Below are 19,970 nucleotides of genomic sequence, written 5' to 3'. Positions count from 1 at the left end.
AAATTAAAACTGCAATTAATTGATGACAATTTTAAGTAGATTAAACATCAACTAATTGATGATTATTTCAAGTAACTTAAAACTATAATTAATTGGTGATTTTTTCAAGTACCAGGTAAATTAAAACTACAATCAATTGATGATTATTTTAAGTAGATTAAACATCAACTTATTGATGATTATTTCAAGTAATTTAAAACTACAATTAATTGATGATTATACATCAAATTATTGATGATTATTTCAAGTAAATTAAAACTACAATTAATTGATGATTATTTCAAGTAAATTAAAACTACAATTAATTGATGATTATTTCAAACCAAACTCCATAAAATCTTATGTTGAACTTCTTTTTTGTTAGGCTGATAAATTCCTCTCCTTTTATCGTATGGTGGCATATCTCTACCATTGACTTATTTATCTGTAAGTTTTTAATGATTTCATCATGATCTTAGAATTAATAAATTCTGTCACATGATAACAATATGTAGGTCCTTCTGGTTTTTACTGAATTAACTCTTTATGGCCCAGCAATCCCCAAATAGGGAAAACAAAATCCGTTCATTCATGTCTCCCTTGTTGGGTTCTGCTCATGCTCCTCCAGGTGACACACCCTTTTTTGAATTGAGACCACTTGATCCAAGAATGCACTACACCAAATTTGGCAAAAAAATCATTTACAACCATTTGGAACAGACAGGATGACAAATATAATGTACATGTCAACTCATAGCTCATGAGCCTCTGACTGGTGGAAATTTCCTTTTAGCCATGCATATATATGCATAAGATAGCTAGAAGAAATCATCCACTAAGAAAACAAGAGGTTGATAGCTTAAAAAAAAAAAAAACCTAGGTCGGGCATTTTTCATTGCTATTTCACATAATTTGGTGTCATTGACCACTCCAATATTGTATTATGCTGCTGTATGTCAGATTGAAAGGAAAGTTTGATTATAGACCACCTTAGTAGCCCCCAGCTTGTGGGATTATCTCTGTAGGGTCTATAGTCCTCCTAGACAGTGGCAGAGTGAGAGATCAAGAGATCTCTTATTCAAGCTCCAATATAGGCAGTCTCCCTATCAGTCAGTAGGAATATTTCACCAAGGTGACATATACTTCCCCTCCAAAAGAAACATAGAGAAGCACCCCACTTTTTTCAGAAAGTCCATTCAAAATTACATAGGGACCTCATTTTATCTGAAAAAGACCCCATTGATAAAATACCTAGCAGGCTAGCTAGCAGAAGACTGAAACAGATTGCTCATGCATACTTGGCTTGAATAGTATGCATAAGTCAGATGATCAGTCCTCTTTGACAAGACCATTGTACACCATAATTCTTTGTAGTTTCAGCCTTCACCCCCCCCCCCCCCCCCCCCCCTCCCAAAATAGTTTCAATGAGTTGTCATTTGCTGTAATTCTGTTCCTAGCTAGCATCTCTTCCTGAGGCACCCAACATGACATCTATTTAGCTGGGTCTTAAATCACCCCCATCAATGTTACTGTGGCTGCATGGACTCAGGACTGTAGCTATATGCTGGTCAGGGTGCATCCCTAACAGTACTAGTGATGTGGCTGCATTATTCAGTGTTACTGGATTAGATCAGATATGCATGTGATCCAATCTGAAGTCATAATTAGTGCTCTGTACGTATACACACTCATGATCACCGATCATGAGCAAGACTGCACTGGGGTCAAGTTTTTATGATTCTGTGTAAATAACTATATATATAAGATCTAACACAGGGATCGACACTAAAAGTAGCCCGGCAGCCCTGGGCTGCCTGGAATCTGGTCAGGCTGCTAGAATGTCCAGACCAGCAGCCCTGTGGGCTGCCAACATTTCAGTCAAATGTATAATGTCCAACTAAAGTTTTCTTCATTGACTTCAATAATTTTATTTTCAGAACTTTTTTCATGAAAACGTTTGGTGTAAGATCTTATATTTTATGCTCAGAATGAACTAGAATGCAGGAAACTGTATTTAGAATATTCAATTTTTTCCTCAGTGTTGGGGTATTAGGGCTGGAGGGATAATATGTCCCATAATCCCCCAAGATGGGCATCACCATAGGCAGCCCAGGCTGCCTCATTCCAAAACCTGGCAGCCCGGCGGCCTTTTAAGGTGATCAAGTTAGTGTCAATCCCTGTAACAGTACTTTTTGTTGCAATGATTTACATTTTAATGCAATTCATGTTAAAATTGTAAAACCATCTACATATATATATATACGTTTCAAATTAAAAACCTACTTTTAGTATTAAATAAAAAAAAAAACACAAAAAATAAAAATAAAAAAATAATGCATTATATTTTTCATACTAAGTTTCTGGATATATCTATTCTAATATAACAATCTTGTCTTTCAAGTACATATATGTTGATCAGAGATACATGTATATAAAAACTAGAATTGTAGTCTTTTGAAGCATAAAAATGATGTTTTCTAGATCTTCAATTAACAAGGTAAATTCGATCTTAAAATGACTCTAACTATTTAAAATACCCGCCTACAACCCTGAAAATAAACAGACCTATAGGCATATACACATACGTGTGTACTGAAGCCAAGTAGGACTATAGTAGTTTTTTAGGCAATAATTAGGTCTTTGACACTATTCTAATTACAGCCTAAAAGTTTGCAATGCTTAATTATGCAGCTGTAATTATTGTGTCATTAAAGATAATGTTGAGATACTTACAAACTGTCGATACGCTAGTAAAGCCGCTGATATCAGACCTGTTACAAAACACTTCATTCAGAATACACATGGGACACTATCTGCTATGTCTATCGAACACGTGCAGACGACGTGATTCTGTAGCTCCAATATAGATAATTGGAAATGCAACAAAACATCTAAATGGGGGGTTGCATACATACCTATTTATCCAACACTGTCTAACAATGAAGCACACACAAGTCCACCAGCCGGCTAACTTGTCATAAGCTTGTGGATGATGCTGAGGAAGAGACGACTACGAAACTAAACACCGAGGTGAAAACTCGAACAAAACCGGAAGTGATTCTGAAAAATAAACATGGACGACACGGAGAGAAGCAGGTGCCCGCCGGATAATGTTTACTGTTAAAATGCATTATTTTGCGCGTTATGTGGATTTAACTTATAGGTAGGGGCTATGAAAAGACGATATATTTTCTTTTTAAACATTGGATAACGATAAGTGTGCCCTATATGTGCTGTTGTCGCATTCAACCACCTATAATTTTTCAAATGAAAGACACCTGCAACAAACTTTTTGTTTTCGTGGAATCCGCGCGATAAAGGTTATTATAATTCATTCGTCAGTGCATTTGGTAGTGGTCAAACACGGGGCTTGAGTAAACTTGTGAAACGCTCTTCCAAATGAGATGATTAAAGAGGAATTATTCGTGGTCGAATTGGTAGCTATATAGGAAGCAGCACTAGTGGTTATATCTGCGGGGAAACCACTGTATTTACTAAATATACTCGCCTATCATACGACAGTTGGAGTATGGATTTGCAAATGAAAATAGCCAAAACTGCTTAAACAGTTACTTTTGTTTTATATCATTGAAATCACATTAATTTACGCCAAGGTAAATGATATTTTACTGAAAGATGTTTACTGAATGAGTTTGCTACTTACATTATGCAAATAAATCATGTTTTTGCAATTGTATGATGTGCCGAAATAAATGCGAAAAAAAATGGAAAAAGCTACGTTTAAAGTGATTTTCGCCAAAATAAATAGTTACAGTTTTATAGCTTACATGATTCTGTGCCTATTGCAGTGTTTTTCCTGGTCAGTAACGAGTTTTACTTTAGGAAATTTCCACAAGTTAAATTGATAAATAAATTTGTGGTATATGTTGGAAATTGGAAGTTGAAAATAAGCTTAAACAATTTCCAAGCACAATATTTTCAGTATATGTATTAGGACAACAAGAGTGCCAGAATTTCAATCTTCAAAAAGTAAAATTTGGTATGTAAGTAAAGTTGGAAAAAATCTCTACCTTTTACCAGTAGGAATATTGACGCCCACACATATGTAAATGCTGGGAAAATGCTGTATTGCTAGGTTTCATCTCACTAACTTATAGTCTGTGTTATATCAAAATATGCAAATACATATCCAATTGGGGTATAATACATAAGTTTGCATATATGCAACTGTGTGGTTTCCCTAACCAAGATGTAACCCTAGTAAATACTATAGCCACAATATACTATTCAGCTAGAGAGATCTTCTCTTTAGCTCAATCGGTTGAGCGTAAGACTAGTAAGCCAAAGGTCCCGGGTTTGATCCCTAGCAGTGATTTGAATTAATCATGTGCTCTGTTATACAGGTATATGCCTGCTGACATTTTTTTAGACATATAACCAGAAGTTTCGGTACCCATGCTCATTTTTATTTTGTATCTGTAACATATACATTGTAGCACTTGCTTCTGGTTTTAACACATGTACAACAAGAGAGAGATGACGTGGATTCTATATTGGTGCGTTATTGCACCTCTGACAGCTTCCAATGCTGGGGCACACATTATTTTGTTATCAAGATGATTTCAGTCTACAACAGTACTATATATTCAAAGAAAGAGCTGTTTTTGTATTGTTCACAGTTGTGTGTACATGTTGGTACCACAGTTTATTTCAATCCAAGCGGTTGACTGGCAGTCAGTCATTTGTTCAGGAAATAAAAATAAACCTATAGTGATCTTATTTACTTTCAGAAGAGTCTTAACAAAAAATTTCAAAACATACTTATTGTATCAAAATATACAGATTCTTTAGATAGTGAAATGCTTGATATTGCTACATTTTAAAATTAATGAACAGGTAGAGCATGAACAAAATGAAAACCTTGATCTAGACATTGTGGTACCCTGGGAAGTCGATTCATTGCCTATTTATTTCAGTACTAGTACTCAGATATATATATAAGCTATATATAGCATATCCATGAACAATTAATAGAAATTTGTGTATTGACAGTAATCATATTATGCCTTTTATTTCAGGTTAGACATTGGCACACCAAAATGAGGTAACGAAAAACAAAAACAGACAATGGTAGATGAGAAGAGAAATATCTTTTCAACCAATGTAAGGTGAAACTGAGCAGGTATTAATGGCATACCTGCATTTTTCCCAATATGTCACAGTTTTTCAAGTCAGAATTCAGAACAGTGACTAGCAGATTGAGCTAGATACTATGCCATATTTGTTAAGAAATGAATTAGAGGAGCTGTCTTGTTAGTGGTAACAAAGTTTAAAAAAATAAATATGGAGAAAGAAGATAGGAGACTCCCTATCATTGACGAGAAAAGGTTTGCCATCCTGACAAAGGAATCGATAAGACTTATCGCAGAAGCTGGAGGGCATTCAGATTTACCAGATGATGTGGCTGCTCTGTTGGGAGAGGATGTCAGCTATAGACTCCGTGAGGCAGCCCAGGTAATATGTCAGCTGTTTACAGGTATTGGTTATTATATAGACGAAATATAACTCAACAGAGTTAGCTTTGTTAGCAGACTCAGAAATGTAACCTAAGAAATGTTGATAGCAGTGAGACTTTAGGGAGACAGCTTGTGTTATTATGGTTCAGTCAGGTGATTAAAACAATGACTTGAAATCCTAGCTCAAGTCAGCTTAATGCAAAGTAAAATCTATTTGGTTCAAATAAATTGACAATTTGACAGGTTCTGTATCCTACCGGTAGCATGTATCTATCTTTTTTTATTCTGGTCATATAATATTATTATTCATGTAATTGTTTCTGGGAAAATTTTAAGGGGTTCAAATATCCCGCAAAAATTGATACAATAAATTGATTATGATACCGGTACCTTGAAAATGATAATCAAAAATATGAATTGTGCATTTTATTGTTTGTAGTAGACAATATGTAAAGACTTGTTTTTTTGTAGAATGGAGCACAGTATATGAAGCATGCCAAAAGGAAAAAGATGACCACAGACGATTTTAATAAATCACTAAAAGTCAGTGATATTCAGGTAAGTCATTCAAAGTTACTGATATATAGGTGAGCTATAATGTAATACACTCCATTTGAAATTGGAAATGTTAAGATGAAGAAAAATGTTATCCCCTGCAAACTGTGTCCATTATTCTTTTATTGTTTATCTATTTAATACAAATTGGTTATGACGAAAACCCGAGTATTATACAAACATGCCCATGACAAATTGAAAAATTCAAAGTTATCAAAAGTTTGACAGACTTGGATATATTTGTTGACAAAGTCAGATCTGATCAAGTTAAACAGACACTAGTCTTGTGATCTTTTCTCAGCTGCTGCTAAACGTGAGTAGTGCAATCTGACCCTTAGGTGTTTGTAGGCCTAAATAAAAAAGACTGAGTACCACATACAATGTTTTATTTTTGATATTTAAATAATTAAATTAACATATAGTTTTGTTTATTTTTTATTGTAAAAAATGTAACATGAAACTTGTGTGTACGAAGTGTACGTGTACTGTGTATGCATATGCATAGTGTGGGACATTGGAAATATGACCCCCACATATTACGAAACCCCTATAGGACAAAACCATTTGAGTGGTGACCATAGTTTTTCCGTCAGGTGTCGTGATCGTATGTCGTTCGGATAGTGTTCCAAAAAAGGATCTAATGCTCCTCTCATGTGACATTGCTGTGAAATTTTCAAAAATGTATCCATGCTTCTCAAACATCGGCTTAGGTATTGATATTATCTCAGCTGAATATTAATTCTTCTGAAAAAAAAAGAATTTCATCAGACCATCGGTTTTTCTGATGTCAATGGTAACTTTTTCTATGATGTCCCGATTGAAACCATACAATCACATCTCCCGTTCGCATGGTCAAAATAAACCTTCTATTATTGATTAATTATTACTACCAAAAGGTGTGATCAATAGGTCAGTCGACCGTATCAAAACAAAATGGTAAGATACCTTACCAATGTTGCGATCTCCTATTTTTCGCTAATTGGGCCTATAGATAATTAGTATCAGACGCTATAAAAACGGGTTAGTTTTAGCTTGAAATCGATACAAAATAGGGGTGTAAGGTAGCAATATCATGATTCTTTAAAAATTCTCTGTGATTTATATATTATTTTGATGTGGAACTAAATATAGTTAGGACCAGTGAATGATATTAACCATATGTGTCTAACTCTTTCACAGTCAAAATATAGATAAGATTAAATAAGATTGATGCCAAAAATATCCTTCCATTATTTAAACTAGGTATTTTGTGTTCAAATTCTGTAGATTTTATTTCTACTTTCATTTCAGCCAATCCATGGGTTCAGATCTCCAGAAAGCTTGCCTTTTCGACAGACCAAAGATGGGGAACTCTTCTTTGTTGAAGATTCAGAAACAAACTTTGCCAATGTTGCCTTCAGTAATTATGTTCCGAAAAATCCAGGAGAAACCTCCATTAAAGGTACAGTAAAAGACATGTACACAAATTTCATATATCTAATTTTATATGGTAACTCAGTCTATTAACCAATTAATTAAGACTTATATATAGCAGGATTTCCAGATTGACTCGTTAACTGATTAAATTTTTTTATCCCATAACTATGCCTGTTTCTCAACTGATATCCCATGTGATAAACTTGGTAACAGTGTGTAATTGTTTTTTGTTTACACACCACAGTGTGTAGCCACTTTCAAAGCCCCTGATCATGATTTGTCGACTCTGATCTCCATTAATTCTGATTGGCTAACCTCTGGCCTTTGACCACAGACTACTTTTACCAGCGCATAATCTTTTTGGTGTTTTCTAGATCTGTCAATCATAAACATAAATAATATCAAATATAACCACACTGGATTTGCCATCAGTCAACCCTGGTAATACTAAGTGAGAGGATATTGTTAAGTAAGGATAAGATAATCAGGGGTTCGAGTCATATGATATAGAATCTGCTGACGGTAAGATACGCACAGAAGTGAGATATCAAATTGAAGTAATGTATTGAGGATGTTATCCAAACCTGACCTCCACAGATTCTCAATGTGCAGTGGATATTCAAGAATCATGAAAACAAAAGCTTGTGTCATTTCTAAATAAAAAAATTAACTAACTTGAGTAAGGTAAACATGATAAACAGCCATCACTAGTTGAGGAATCTCTGTGTAGCAGATAAGTTTACACACATTATATAACCTATTAATATGAAAATTCCTTCTAACAGTTACGTATATATAGCTTACCTTATCCAACTTAAACAACAAAATTGTTTTGAAAGTGCCTGTCAAGGGTCAAATGATGACAAACTGGAGATCTTCAGTTTAAAGACTTTTCTCAAACTGGAGGTTGCGCATGACAACATTTTTACTAAACATGGTGCATGTATCAACAAAAAAAAAAACACACAAATTTATTGATTAATATATTCAATTTAATAACAAGTGAATGCAGCTGAGTAATTATAATGCGCTGAATAGTAATATTTACTGTGACAGCTTTGTTTGAAGGTTTGTTCATAACGATGATTTCAATGCTTTCTACAATTCAAAACCTAATTAAAATATTAGTATACTGATACATGTATTGCAATAAAGATTCCAGTTGGTGGACTGGCCCCCTAATTCTAGTGTGAGGTATGGTGATATGCAAAGTGAGGCAAGCTTTATACAAATGACTGTACTCTGGTTTCTTTTGTACATGTATTGCTGTGCATTTTGTTGTGATATATTATGAATATCCATCACTTTTTTCAGCTCACTGGCTTGCTGTTGAAGGTGTTTCAAAAGTGTCGTCTGCTCTCCATCAAAATCTCAGTAGGTTATTTTTATTGTGTGTTTGTTATTGTGGGATATGGCGTGAGACGATGAAGGTAGATAATTATAACTCAATACCATTATTATATTGTAATACTTGTATAGCAGAATGTATGGCCATGTAGCTATTTGATTTTAAAATGCCAGCATATTACAACAATTCACGAACTAACTGGGGGTGGTCGGTATTATAGAAATAAATGTTAAGGACAATTCAAGTAAGTGCTATCCCAGTAAAATAGCTGCCATACATGAGAACTCCAGGTTTGCCCTACATGAACCACCCATAGAAGTGATTTGATTCAAACAGTAATATAATAAACTCCAGTACTCACTGTGCATAGATTTTTTTTCTGTATTCCTCCTGTAGGATATCCATGTTATTATATTTCACTGGAACATATCCTAATTCCATGTTTCCAAATTGTATCACTTCCATCATACTTGTGTTTCCTGTCTTTTATGTATAATAACCGTATGTATTGTTGAATGTTAAGAAGGTATAATTCTGATAAAATGTACATTGTATATTATGTATGTATATATATTATTGATATACAGTAAAACTTTCATAAAGCAAACTGGTTTGATACAAACTTCTGCTTATAAAGAAGTAAATTATAATCCCAATGAACTTGACTTAACCTTATTTCACAAATTTCAGATATAAGAAAGTATTTCCCCTATTCCCATAGAATTCATTATATACAAGTGTTACTGTATCTCGTTTGTAGTCAAACCAATCATTAAACGTGAGGACTTGCAGATGTACTTTGACAATGTGACCAATGCCATCCTAGGCTGTGACCCTGATGCCATGAAGGTAGGCATAGATATTTTCACTGATAAATGTTACTTCATAATAATTATCAATTAAAATAAAAAAATTGCTTCTATAAATTTCTCAATACATATTTCAATTTTATGAAAGTGAGATTTGCCATGCACTTGTAAACTTAAAAATACTTTATGTTTGCCAATGTTGTTGCATATGTGATCACTTTTAGTTGTACTCCAGAATGACATGTCAAAGTATAATGAAAAGTGTTGTTGTAAATTTTCAGATAGCACTACAAGATCTCAGGACTAACTCCCAAATTGTACCCCTTCTTCCTCGCTTTGTTAGCTTTGTTGCCAACGGGGTAAGTACACATCAATTAATATTGTAAAAGAGTCACTATTTTGATGAGATAAATGTATATATGTTCCTAACATATTTTCAAAATATCTATTTTTTAAACGAACATTTATGTTCGGTTATTGCCATCAAGAACTGGACTGAGAAATATGACCATATTTGGTAGCCACATTCACCAATACGCCATCTACTGTCTGTTTCAATGAAATATGGCTGCCCCCATTGCCTTACGCTTCAAATAATTTACTTGCAAAAACATCTTCGTTTTATGTAGTAGTTTTACCGAAAATGTTGAAATGTATTCAGTAGATGTTTTCAAGATGCATACGATTTGAGAAATGCATAACGCTAGCGAAATGTGAAGACTAAATGAACCTGAACTTTACGAATAACTCCAGGTCAATATATTTATGTAAACAAATATTGCGCAGGCGCATTCGTCTCCGGATGTTTAGAAAGTTTTGCTCTTCCGTGTTCATTCCAAAACGGCTGACATTATAGCATCGGTCTGCAAATATGTCCGCGATTTACTTAAATGTGTATTATATATATTCTAGAATGTTACATCGTTATCAACTAGATGAATATTTCTATAATTTAGAGAAAGAAACATATCAATAACGGCATACGAGACGATACATTGTATCATACTATAGGTTACTGTACGCAGTACAGTACATGTTTGCGAGAAAGGTAGATACTAGGTGGCATTTGTGGTCAGGGTGACTGGTCATAGCGTTAACATTGTCATCGATTTCCATATTCGATTTTCCTTTGACGAAAACGACCAATAAATCAAATGCAAATGATAATATCTTGTTTGCCATGTGCACGGGATTGGTTGTTGTAGGCGATACTTGGAACGTATTTACTGTTGTAAGGGAGGTAACTGCAAGATTACGGAAATCAAACGTTAAACCAATTTGATTGGTCGATTCTTCCATGACTTTGGCAGGGGGTTTACAATCGAAGTGACAGATAACTACGGCAATATATTCAGATGATATCAACAATAACATTTTTAGATACGTGTGGTCGGCAGTTGTCATGTTTAAAATGAACAATTATATAGCTTGTTTTTATTTCGGCAAAGTCGAGAATATTTACTGAAACGGACCACAGGTGAAGCAGACTTGGAAATACCGAAACGAAGAAAAATGGGGCTCAATTATAATATAAATTGGCATTATTTTCAGAGAATTGACCCACATATATGTTTTTCAATGCCTAATTGTATCATATGTAAAATATTAGAGGTTTACGAATTTTAAATTAATTTTTCATTTGCGAATCGCGGCCCGATTGTCGTTAGAGTTGAATTACCGAAATGGCCGATAGTGGACCCAAATCGATATTTTTACGAGAGAATGGACCCAATATAGGATCTATTAATCTTTGGTGTGTGTATAGAGACCATATGCATTTTTTTCCTTTACCTGGAAGTATTTTGAAAGAATTTGCAAAATACCGAATTCACGATCAAATTTTCGATTGTGACGAACTACTGAGACGGTGTTAAGTTCATGTTAAGTCAATCTGATTGAAATCAGCTGTTACATACATGTATGTACACATGGCTACGTTTACTATGCAATACGCCTACGTATTTTTTTTTCGAAGACGGAAAACGGAAATCCGGATTATCTAAAAACAAATGCAAAAAGACTTGTGATATTCACTTAATATAACATTCAGCCATTAATTGTTATTTGTAGTTTTATAACTTCTGAAATAGTGTGATCGATTCTCTATATAATATTGCTGTGGAACTTGTGTTATTTTTCAAACAAATTCATTTTGATAATTTTTTAATTTAGAACGTTCATCAAGTCATGTTGAAGACTTGAAATTCTCGCTACACCATACTTCAAACACAGTAATCAATGAATTGATAAATTGAAAATTGAAGTCAAGCAAATGAGTTAATATTTATCTAAATAATTTTTCAATATACAACACATGTTCAGATGACTATTTGTGCCATGCTGTTACAAGATTTCAGTTATAATTCTAAAATTGAATTAGTATGTAAATATATGTTATACTGTCAATATCCACAAAGCGAGTGTAGTCTACTGTACTCGGTCATGCCGTAGATAGCGGTACATATACGTACTGCTTACATCTCGTGCTTACTTGTGTGAACTATAAATCAATAACAAAAATGGTTCATATATTTCTATATATGACTTCACAAATTATGCGGTGTCTGAAGATCTGAATGAAGTGAATAAACGATGTATTAAATTATTTTTATGAAATATTCAAGTCATAGATCATTCTTTTTTTAAAAGTACTGATTTCAGGTCCATTTTGGTAATTCAGCTATAACGGCAATTAAAATACTTCTCGTTTTTTTGTTAAAGCTGGAAAACGGAAATCCGGATTATCTAAAAACAAATGCAAAAAGACTTGTGATAGTCACTTAATTTGATATTCAGCCGTTAATTATTATTTGTAGTTTTATAACTTTTGATATATTGTGATTGATTCTCTATATAATATTGCTGTGGAACTTGTGTTATTTTTCAAACAAATTCATTTTGATAATTTGTTAATTTAAAATTTTCATCAAGTCATGATCAGGACTTGAAATTCTCACTACACCATACTTCAAACACGGAGTAATCAATGAATTGATAAACTGAAAATTTACCTTAAATAATTTTTCAATATACAACACATGTTCAGATGACTATTTGTGCCATGCTGTTACAAGATTTCAGTTACAATTCTAAAATTGAATTAGTATGTAAATATATGTTATCCTGTCAATATCCACAAAGCGAGTGTAGTTTACTGTACTCAAAGTCATGCCAGTAGATAGCGGTACATATACTTACTGCTTACATCTAGTGCTTACTTGTGTGAATAAATCAATAACAAAATGGTTCATATATTTCTATATATGACTTCACAAATTATGTGGTGTCTGAAGATCTGAATGAAGTGAATAAACGATGTATTACATTATTTTTATGAAATATTCAAGTCATAGATCATTCTCTTAAAAATATTGATTTCAGGTCCATTTTGGTAATTTTACTATGACGGCAATCAGGCCTAGAATGGCGAATAAGCCCCTAATATTTTACATATGATTAATTTTGACATTGGAGAACATAAAATTGTGTCCATTCTCTAAGCACTGGTAGAATGTACAGAAAAGAGCTTCATAAATATATTCTCAAAATTACTAATTACCCCGGTAAATATAACATTTTACATAAACCTCCCATGACTGATGGTGAACTTAAACTTGCAAATCTCCTGTGTCATTCCAATTTTGATATGTGTAAATATATACACGTACTGTATATATATATATATATATATAATTAAAAATATATAATGTCCTTGTGATGGGTATACATAGTAATAATAATAAAAAACACAAACCAGAAATTCACACTAGCGCTTTCAACATGCTTTGAGAGCAAGCTCTTCAGGTGTAATATATAGTTATAGATATGGAATGCTTCACAATTTGCATACAGTTATGGAATCTTATAACACCCCCAAAAATGTTCTCACCACATAAAGGTGTGATTTGTGCAATTACATTGCTGAATTGTGTGGTTCAGTATGATTGGATGATCAACATTGGAAAAGGACAATAAATAGGGAATGTGTCCTCCCATCGAATGGACTGTAATCTTTGTGATCAGGTTTGAAGTTGAAAATGAATCTTCAAGTTTTCTTTTCCTGTTTGCTGAATTATTCGATGAAGATAGTCTTTATCTGGTTGTTATTCTATATCACATTGTTTACCATCCTGTAATTATACCAGAAGTTTATCTTCTCATATACAGATTTATTAACATCAAATGATTCCTGAACAAAAGGAGTCAAGTTTTTTGTTTTGAAGTACCATAAATGCTTGAGTACAGTTTCAATAGGATACATTCCTAATTCGAGCCTTGATTAGCAGCTCTGGTTTTGGTTTTCAGTAATTCTTTATGTGTGTTTCATCATATTAAGTTGAAATACAACTATGTATGCCAAACTAACGATGGAACTAGCCTAAATTTAGTTCATATTAGAAGTTGGCATCAATAAGGTCACATAGTCATGGCTGTATTATAACTGATGATGCCTTCCCGAAAGAAAGAAGACATATTTTATTTTCATCGATCCAAGATAGATCAACAAACTTCCAATTTCAATTAGGACCTTACAGAAACATGCATGTGTACAATCAAATCAGAACAGCTGCAAACATTTCAAATTATTTGCAATTAATTCCTAAACCGATATCAGTAAATTTATCAACTTAAAACTAAGAAGATTACTGATTTTGCATTAAACAATAATGTTCGTTTACAGTACTTCCAGTACTTTGATTTACAGTTGCATATTGGTATAGCCCTAATATGCCTGAAATCTGCTTTATTACAGGTAAAATGATACTGTCAGGTGTTTAATAAGCTTGTCAAACTTTCAGGTAAAAACAGTGAGTCATGATATTTGCCAACTGACAAAGCTGCTGCATACCATTAAAGCACTCATCAACAACACCTCACTGTACCTGGAGCCTCAGCCTTACGTAAGTATATCATACTAAACAACACCTCACTGTACCTGGAGCCTCAGTCTTTTGTAAGTATATCATACTAAACAACACCTCACTGTACCTGGAGCCTCAGCCTTACGTAAGTATATCATACTAAACAACACCTTACTGTACCTGGAGCCTCAGCCTTACGTAAGTATATCATACTAAACAACACCTCACTGTACCTGGAGCCTCAGCCTTACGTAAGTATATCATACTAAACAACACCTCACTATACCTGGAGCCTCAGCCTTACGTAAGTATATCATACTAAACAACACCTCTCTGTACCTGGAGCCTCAGCCTTACATAAGTATATCATACTAAACAACACCTTACTGTACCTGGAGCCTCAGCCTTACGTAAGTATATCATACTAAACAACACCTCACTGTACCTGGAGCCTCAGCCTTACGTAAGTTTATCATACTAAACAACACCTCAATGTACCTGGAGGCTCAGCCTTACATAAGTATATCATACTAAATAACACCTCAATGTACCTGGAGCCTCAGCCTTACGTAAGTATATCATACTAAACAACACCTCACTGTACCTGGAGCCTCAGCCTTATGTAAGTATATCATACTAAACAACACCTCACTGTACCTGGAGCCTCAGTCTTTTGTAAGTATTTCATACTAAACAACACCTCACTGTTCCTGGAGCCTCAGCCTTACGTAAGTATATCATACTAAACAACACCTCACTGTACCTGGAGCCTCAGCCTTACGTAGGTATATCATACTAAACAACACCTCACTGTACCTGGAGCCTCAGCCTTACGTAAGTATATCATACTAAACAACACCTCACTATACCTGGAGCCTCAGCCTTACGTAAGTATATCATACTAAACAACACCTCTCTGTACCTGGAGCCTCAGTCTTACGTAAGTATATCATACTAAACAACACCTTACTGTACCTGGAGCCTCAGCCTTACGTAAGTATATCATACTAAACAACACCTCACTGTACCTGGAGCCTCAGCCTTACATAAGTTTATCATACTAAACAACACCTCAATGTACCTGGAGCCTCAGCCTTACATAAGTATATCATACTAAATAACACCTCAATGTACCTGGAGCCTCAGCCTTACGTAAGTATATCATACTAAACAACACCTCACTGTACCTGGAGCCTCAGTCTTTTGTAAGTATTTCATACTAAACAACACCTCACTGTTCCTGGAGCCTCAGCCTTACGTAAGTATATCATACTAAACAACACCTCACTGTACCTGGAGCCTCAGCCTTACGTAAGTATATCATACTAAACAACACCTCACTGTACCTGGAGCCTCAGCCTTACATAAGTATATCATACTAAACAACACCTCACTGTACCTGGAGCCTCAGCCTTACGTAAGTATATCATACTAAACAACACCTCTCTGTACCTGGAGCCTCAGCCTTACGTAAGTATATCATACTAAACAACACCTCTCTGTACCTGGAGCCTCAGCCTTATGTAAGTATATCATACTAAACAACACCTCACTGTACCTGGAGCCTCAGCCTTACGTAAGTATATCATACTAAACAACACCTCTCTGTACCTGGAGCCTCAGCCTTACGTAAGTATATCATACTAAACAACAACTTACTGTATCTGGAGCCTCAGCTTTACGTAAGTATATCATACTAAACAACACCTCACTGTACCTGGAGCCTCAGTCTTACGTAAGTATATCATACTAAACAACACCTCTCTGTACCTGGAGCCTCAGCCTTACATAAGTATATCATACTAAACAACACCTCACTGTACCTGGAGCCTCAGGCTTATGTAAGTATATCATACTAAACAAATATCACTGCAACTTGAGTTGAAGATTTATTAAGTAAGTATTATATCAAACAAAACATAAATATACAATCTAAACCTTATGTAAAATTGGACACCGACTTTATGACAAATATTTTGAATGAATGAGAATCTAAGATTTTCCTTTCACAGCTGAACTTGATGGTACAGGGTACCACCTACTGTCTGCTTGAACCCCTTGCTGCATCCATCAATCCGTCCAATGATCACTGGGCTTTGCGTGACTATGCTGCTCGCCTGCTGGCCCAGATCATTATGTAAGTATTAGAGAGAACTTTGTGAGTGACATAGGATAAAGAGCTTTTCTGAGAAAATGGTTTGGTGGTTTAAGTGGCAGTTTTTAAGAGAACATTACCCTTATTGCTCTGAATGGCATGTGAAGGGCCTCCTGTTTGTTGTGCAGTGAGGTAGTCACCAACTACTACAAGGAGACTCCGCTTCAAAATGACTCTGGCTATTCATGGGCTGATTCACCCAACACACAAACAAACCATTGGTTTTTAATGTTGTGAATATTTTGTGGTCAAAGCAGTTGGACAAGAGTTGTTTGTTTAAGAATTGATGACAGACATAGTTGTCTTATTTTACTTTCTGGTGGGCATCAACAAAGACATTCAAAGCCAGAACCAGCATCTGTGGGTCTGTTTAGATATTTGTTTGAAATGCTTCATTTAAAAAAATATTTTACCTGTTGGTCTGCATATACGAAAAGGCCCTAGGTAGCCACAAGGCTACTAAGGCCATCTAGATTGTTGACCCACTCATTGCTTTACTGACCTGTAAGTTTAGTGTTTAAATTGTTTCTGTTATAACATTTCCAGGTCCTGGTCTAGTCCCATCAACCATCTGTTGTACAACACTGTAAAGAACCTGAAGGAAGTATTGTGTGACCACGCTAAGCCTTTCTGTTGTCACTATGGTGCTGTCATGGGTCTTACTGCCCTAGGTTACAAGGTCAGTATTGGTGATTGAAAATCTTACCTTGTATTGCTTTACTTAGTCATGTCTGTAATAGGAGTAATAGATCCTAAGTCCAGAGATGTCATCTTTGGGATGATGGAAACAAGATATTTGTACTTGAAGTTTCTCTTCTGTAGAGTACAACTCTTGTTGGTTTCTCTCGCCTCTACAAACTACACTTCAACATACTGTAAACGTACTTATTTTAGCGCTATCAAATTTTAGTGCATTTGCAGATTTTAGCGAGTTAGCGCATTGATGAATTAGCGCATCCACAGAACTTTCTATAGTAATAGAACGTACAAAAAGTAATTAGCGCAATAATAATTTAGCGCAAGGCTTCCAGCGCGAAAAGCGCTAAAATAAAATTACCGCTAAAATATGTACATTTACAGTATTCTGTTTTGTACTCAGGTTATTTGACACAGTCATAGTTCTGTTGTTTTGATAGGTTAAAAACTAGTAATAGAATTTCTATATATAGCACATTTGATTGAGTTATACTCCGTAAATGCTCAACATCATAAATGATGACAATAACATAATCTTATTTATGCAAATTGGAAATATTCAAAAAACAGGAAAATTGGGGGTCATCAGCTGTTTTATTTTAGTAATTCTAAGCGTATATTTATTATATAGACAAGATTCAACTAAGCAAATTAACAATAATACAAGAGTTGTCTCCCTTACAGCCTGTGGAGGATGTGTTGATCCCTCACCTCCCTGTATACTGGCCTCATCTTATTTCTGTGCTGGAGGACACATCCTATGCTAACGCCATCACAAAGTCTGATGCCCACAAGGTCCATGGTGCCATGCTGGTAGGTTTGTCTGTCCTCATCTCACAAGGTTTATATAGAGAAGTTTTCAGGAATATTTCTTAATCTCTTTAATCTCTGCAATGATAATGTAACAATAACAAAAGAACAATTACGAGTACATGTATATTTATTGTATTTATATTCTTACATATACAGTATTTATAGTTAAATTATGTCTATGAGACAAGTATACCTTTCTGTGAATTCAGTTAAAAGCAATTTATGAATATATCGAACATACATGTATATATTACACCATGAATGTATCATTCAAACAAAACTCAAAATGTAAGCCAACTTTGATTTTATTTACTGTGATGAAGATTTAAACATTTGGTCATGATGATAATCTCATCCTGAAATTGATTGATATTTATAAGCTAAAGATGTTACTTTAAATTTCCAGCTGGCTGTAGAGTTTTTGATGAAGAAATATATCAGAATGTTTGAGCAGCAAGTAGATGAGTACGACAACAACAAAATGGAGGTAAAGATCAAACCAAAGGAGCAGACATCTCCTACAAAGACCGATACCAATTCCTCTCAGTTACAGTCATCTGTCGGGCAGTTTTACAGGGAAATGTATGAGTACTTTGGTGATAGCCTAGCTATCAGACTTCCTGTCTTGTGTGAAAAAATTGATCTCAAAGGAAAAGTGTTTGTGGCTAAGAAAAAGGAAAAAACAGTATCATTAACTGATCCTGAAGCCGCAAAAAGTGGTGATGAACTTCTCGCAGAGTTCATGGAACAGGTGAGAATTCAGGAAATTCTGGATAAGGAAAGGCGTGAGAGAGAAAGAATTGAAAATGCAAGACTTGAAGTGTTACGAAAACAGAGAGAAGAGCAAGAGCGTATACTTAGAGAAAAACAAGAAATGATTGATAGAATGAAGCAGGCAGAACAAGACAAACAAGCACATGAACTTGAGCTGTTACGACAGCATCACATGCGACGATCAGCAGAATTGTTAGAAATTGAGAAGCAGAGACATAAAGATATGTTAAATCAAACCAAAAAAGACTTACGTGTGTTAAAAAAGCCCAGTTACAAAGAAATCGATACAGATGATGAAGAAGACGAATTTCGTGATAATAGAAGAAGAATGATTCCTGTCAAAACACCTCAGCTACCTCAAGCGAGTCGTGAAGTGGAGACGGCAGAGGATGGTAACTTCCCCGGGTCGAGTCAAGCTCACCTGGCTGTGAGTACGGTTAGTGACACAAGTGAAGGCATCAAACTCAAGTTTGTTAGACGGCCACCGTTAAAAATTCAAATCAAGCCTCTCGCTGTGCCCTCACCTCCATCACGAGATCAAAAAGACTCTAAACACAGTGGCAAAAAACGGAAACAGAGTCAAAGAACTAGTACATCAACATCTTCTAATTTTGATGCCTATGAATTTATAGAATCAGATCCAGAGGATTTTAAACAGCAGTTATCATTTAAGCCTCACTATTATTCCTCAGAGGGAGAGAATTCAGACGGTGCAGGGCATAAAAAGCCCTTAACATTGAAACTTAAAGTAAAAGATCCACGGGATTTTACATCAGAATGATAGGTGTAAGGTGTGTACAACAGAAATAAAGCATTATACAAATGAGAAAGGATTATTAGGATTATCATTGAGGTCTCACACATGTGTCACACTGTTTCTAGTATGTGTGCCAGTGTGTCTGGTAAGTGTGTGCAAAGAAATTTTTATTTTTTACAGAAAGCAATATGGTAAGTTATGGACAGAGCCTTTGTCTGAATTATCACATGACAAATTTCTGCGGTACGACAAAGCAGTTCAGGCATGTAGTTCTGTACATACAGTATATTGAAAACTTTTACCCTGTCAAAGTTTCACCGAGACATACT

The 19,970-nt window shown here is 34.8% G+C and overlaps 2 protein-coding genes across 5 annotated transcripts in view; one reads left to right on the top strand and one right to left on the bottom strand.

Moving 5' to 3' along the window:
* Window positions 1-2,998, bottom strand: part of LOC117323649 (pyruvate carboxylase, mitochondrial-like) — a 47,421-nt gene extending 44,423 nt beyond the window's left edge. For 2 of the 3 annotated variants that reach the window (XM_033878978.1, XM_033878981.1), the window contains exon 1: window positions 2,895-2,998. The gene's annotated coding sequence lies outside the window, so the exon portion shown is untranslated. Of the gene's footprint in view, window positions 1-2,712; window positions 2,798-2,894 lie in introns of those variants that run through there. The other variant, XM_033878980.1, reaches the window with a different exon arrangement.
* A 17-nt stretch (window positions 2,999-3,015) lies between these two features.
* LOC117323650 (TAF6-like RNA polymerase II p300/CBP-associated factor-associated factor 65 kDa subunit 6L) lies at window positions 3,016-19,710 on the top strand. Of its 2 annotated transcripts, none has more exons than XM_033878982.1 (12): window positions 3,016-3,142; window positions 5,019-5,454; window positions 5,928-6,014; window positions 7,302-7,452; window positions 8,742-8,801; window positions 9,536-9,624; window positions 9,866-9,943; window positions 14,384-14,485; window positions 16,459-16,583; window positions 17,148-17,280; window positions 17,982-18,110; window positions 18,517-19,710. In XM_033878982.1, exons 2-12 carry the CDS (start codon window positions 5,284-5,286, stop codon window positions 19,663-19,665), a joined length of 2,274 nt encoding a protein of 757 aa, XP_033734873.1. In that variant the 5' UTR covers window positions 3,016-3,142; window positions 5,019-5,283; the 3' UTR covers window positions 19,666-19,710. The 2 variants fall into 2 exon arrangements, with proteins under 2 accessions (XP_033734873.1, XP_033734874.1); XM_033878983.1 differs by lacking the exon at window positions 3,016-3,142 and adding an exon at window positions 3,285-3,299.
* The last annotated feature ends 260 nt before the right edge of the window (window positions 19,711-19,970 follow it).

Source organism: Pecten maximus, chromosome 3 (assembly GCF_902652985.1).
Source record: "Pecten maximus chromosome 3, xPecMax1.1, whole genome shotgun sequence".
NCBI classification, from domain to species: domain Eukaryota; kingdom Metazoa; phylum Mollusca; class Bivalvia; order Pectinida; family Pectinidae; genus Pecten; species Pecten maximus.
The sequence above is the reverse complement of the archived record's forward strand: the minus strand, read 5'-3'. Positions and strand labels throughout refer to the sequence as shown.

Bases quoted from the DNA above. Each gene is read 5' to 3' on its own strand.
- LOC117323650 (XM_033878982.1), top strand. From the start codon at position 5,284: ATGGAGAAAGAAGATAGGAGACTCCCTATCATTGACGAGAAAAGGTTT. The intron at 8,802-9,535 runs GTAGGTTATTTT...TCTCGTTTGTAG, and splicing joins TGCTCTCCATCAAAATCTCA to TCAAACCAATCATTAAACGT. The intron at 17,281-17,981 runs GTCAGTATTGGT...TCTCCCTTACAG, and splicing joins TTACTGCCCTAGGTTACAAG to CCTGTGGAGGATGTGTTGAT.